At 50.2% G+C, this 1711-nt stretch overlaps 1 protein-coding gene across 1 annotated transcript in view; it reads left to right on the forward strand.

Annotated features, from left to right (window-relative positions):
- Window positions 1–505: 505 nt before the first annotated feature.
- The window catches only part of tns1a (tensin 1a), a gene marked incomplete at its 3' end in the record, with an annotated part of 125448 nt that continues 124242 nt past the window's right edge, over window positions 506–1711 (forward strand). Inside the window, exon 1 of the mRNA XM_013913163.1 lies at window positions 506–1466. Coding sequence (XP_013768617.1) covers window positions 1371–1466 — 96 coding nt within the window. The remainder of the gene's footprint in view (window positions 1467–1711) is intronic.

Consider the following 1711-nt stretch of genomic DNA (forward strand, 5'->3'; position numbering starts at 1 on the left):
GTTCTGCACACACACATGCACACACACACAAAACAATCATCACCCTGTGCCTGCTTTGTATCAGCCTTGCACCGTGACGGCTGCCGCGTGTCCCTTCATGTGTGTGTGTTTGTATATGCTGCGCACTCTCTGCTTTCCCTTTTTTTTTATGTCATTCTCTTCCTTCCCCCGATGCCTCCCGTCCATCCATTTTGACTCCTCTGTTCACTCTCACGGTCCTTCCTGTCACTCCTCCACCTCTCGTAGCTATCACTAGTTGATGCGCACTTTCGTTCATACACGTGCACATTACCGCCTTCTCGGTCTCCTCACTGACTCTGGCATCACCCCTGGAATATAAACACTGAATGAACACACTCAACAGAAAGCCTCTGTCTTATCGTTTTTTTCCCTTTCTCTTCCCAGTCGTTTCTCCCTTTCTTCCTCCCCTCCTCACCTCCACCTCCTCCTCTTCCTCTTCACTCTTTTGCTCCCCTCCTCCCACTCTGACTGAGTAAGTGCTGCAGCATCGATGTATGTGTGAGAGAGCAGCACAGACCGAGAGAGGTGGACAAGTGTGTGTAAGCGGTGTGTGAGTGCGAACCACCGGGGGATCCTGAGCCTGGAGGGGAGCCTTGTAATGAGAGAGGGGGGCTCTTCTGCCCGTGGATGTATGCACCACCAGGACAGTGTTATTCGCAGGCGAGCGTATGTGTGTGCGTGTGAGAGACAAGTGAGTGTGGGCATGCCAGCAGCAGCGGCAGTGCGCGTGTATGTGTAACAGTGTCGTCGATCAGCGTCGGGCTCTTCGCGTTTTGCAGCCGGCGGTGCTCATCACACTTTGAGGACTGACTCATCTAGACCCGGCTTTGGAAAGCAGGAGAACAGAGGAGGAGTGAGAGTGGAGGTAGTCGTGGGAAAGACGGATGGATGGGAAGACAGGGACTCAGTTTTAGGCTTTTGAATGCTGTGGATCCCTCTAGACCATCTGAGGGTCTAGTCATTTTTGGGACGCCAGTAGCCCCAGTTATCTACCCCACCACCGCTGCCGCCACCACCACTTCCCTTTCAAATTGGAATTGCAGACACACAGCCAGACAGGTTTCCCGAAAACTGCCAAAGACCACCACAGAAGGAAAACGAAATCTCCCCCACCCCTAAACTACATCTGACTTCAAGGAACATTTTCACTTCGCACCTGCTCAACGGACTAGGACGAGAAGGTTTCGTGACTCTTTGTGATCTTTTTCCTCCTTGATATCATTGTTCTTTTTTTTGTGGGAGGTGGGCATAGTTGGGGGTTACAAGATCCTATTCCAGAGCTCTGAGGGGTGGGGGGTGGGGGGCTAGAGCGATAAGAGGCTGGCAGACAAGACGGGACAGACGCAGGCATGGCTCGCCTCAACTGGTGCCTGGCTGCCGTCATCAGCTGGGGCAAGTTCCTCTTCGCCTGCTTCTTTCCTCTGCGGGGGGCCAAACGAAACAAGGTAAGGCTTCATACAGTGAGAGAGAGAGAGAGAGAGAGAGAGAGAGAGAGAGAGAGAGAAAAAACATTGTTTATTTATTTATCTCAGTGCATCATATTTAAAAGATTTTTTTTCCATCAAGAAGCAAAATCAGTTAAATATCCACAAGCCAATAAGACAAAGGAAGGAAAAAAGCGAACTTTTTTTTTATTGTGTATTTTATATCGTATACCTGATTTACTCAGCTGTCAGTGGCTCCTTTTTTA

Source organism: Pundamilia nyererei, unplaced genomic scaffold, assembly GCF_000239375.1.
Source record: "Pundamilia nyererei isolate P.nyererei 1_Seehausen unplaced genomic scaffold, PunNye1.0 scaffold00118, whole genome shotgun sequence".
In the NCBI taxonomy this organism is placed as follows: Eukaryota; Metazoa; Chordata; class Actinopteri; order Cichliformes; family Cichlidae; genus Pundamilia; species Pundamilia nyererei.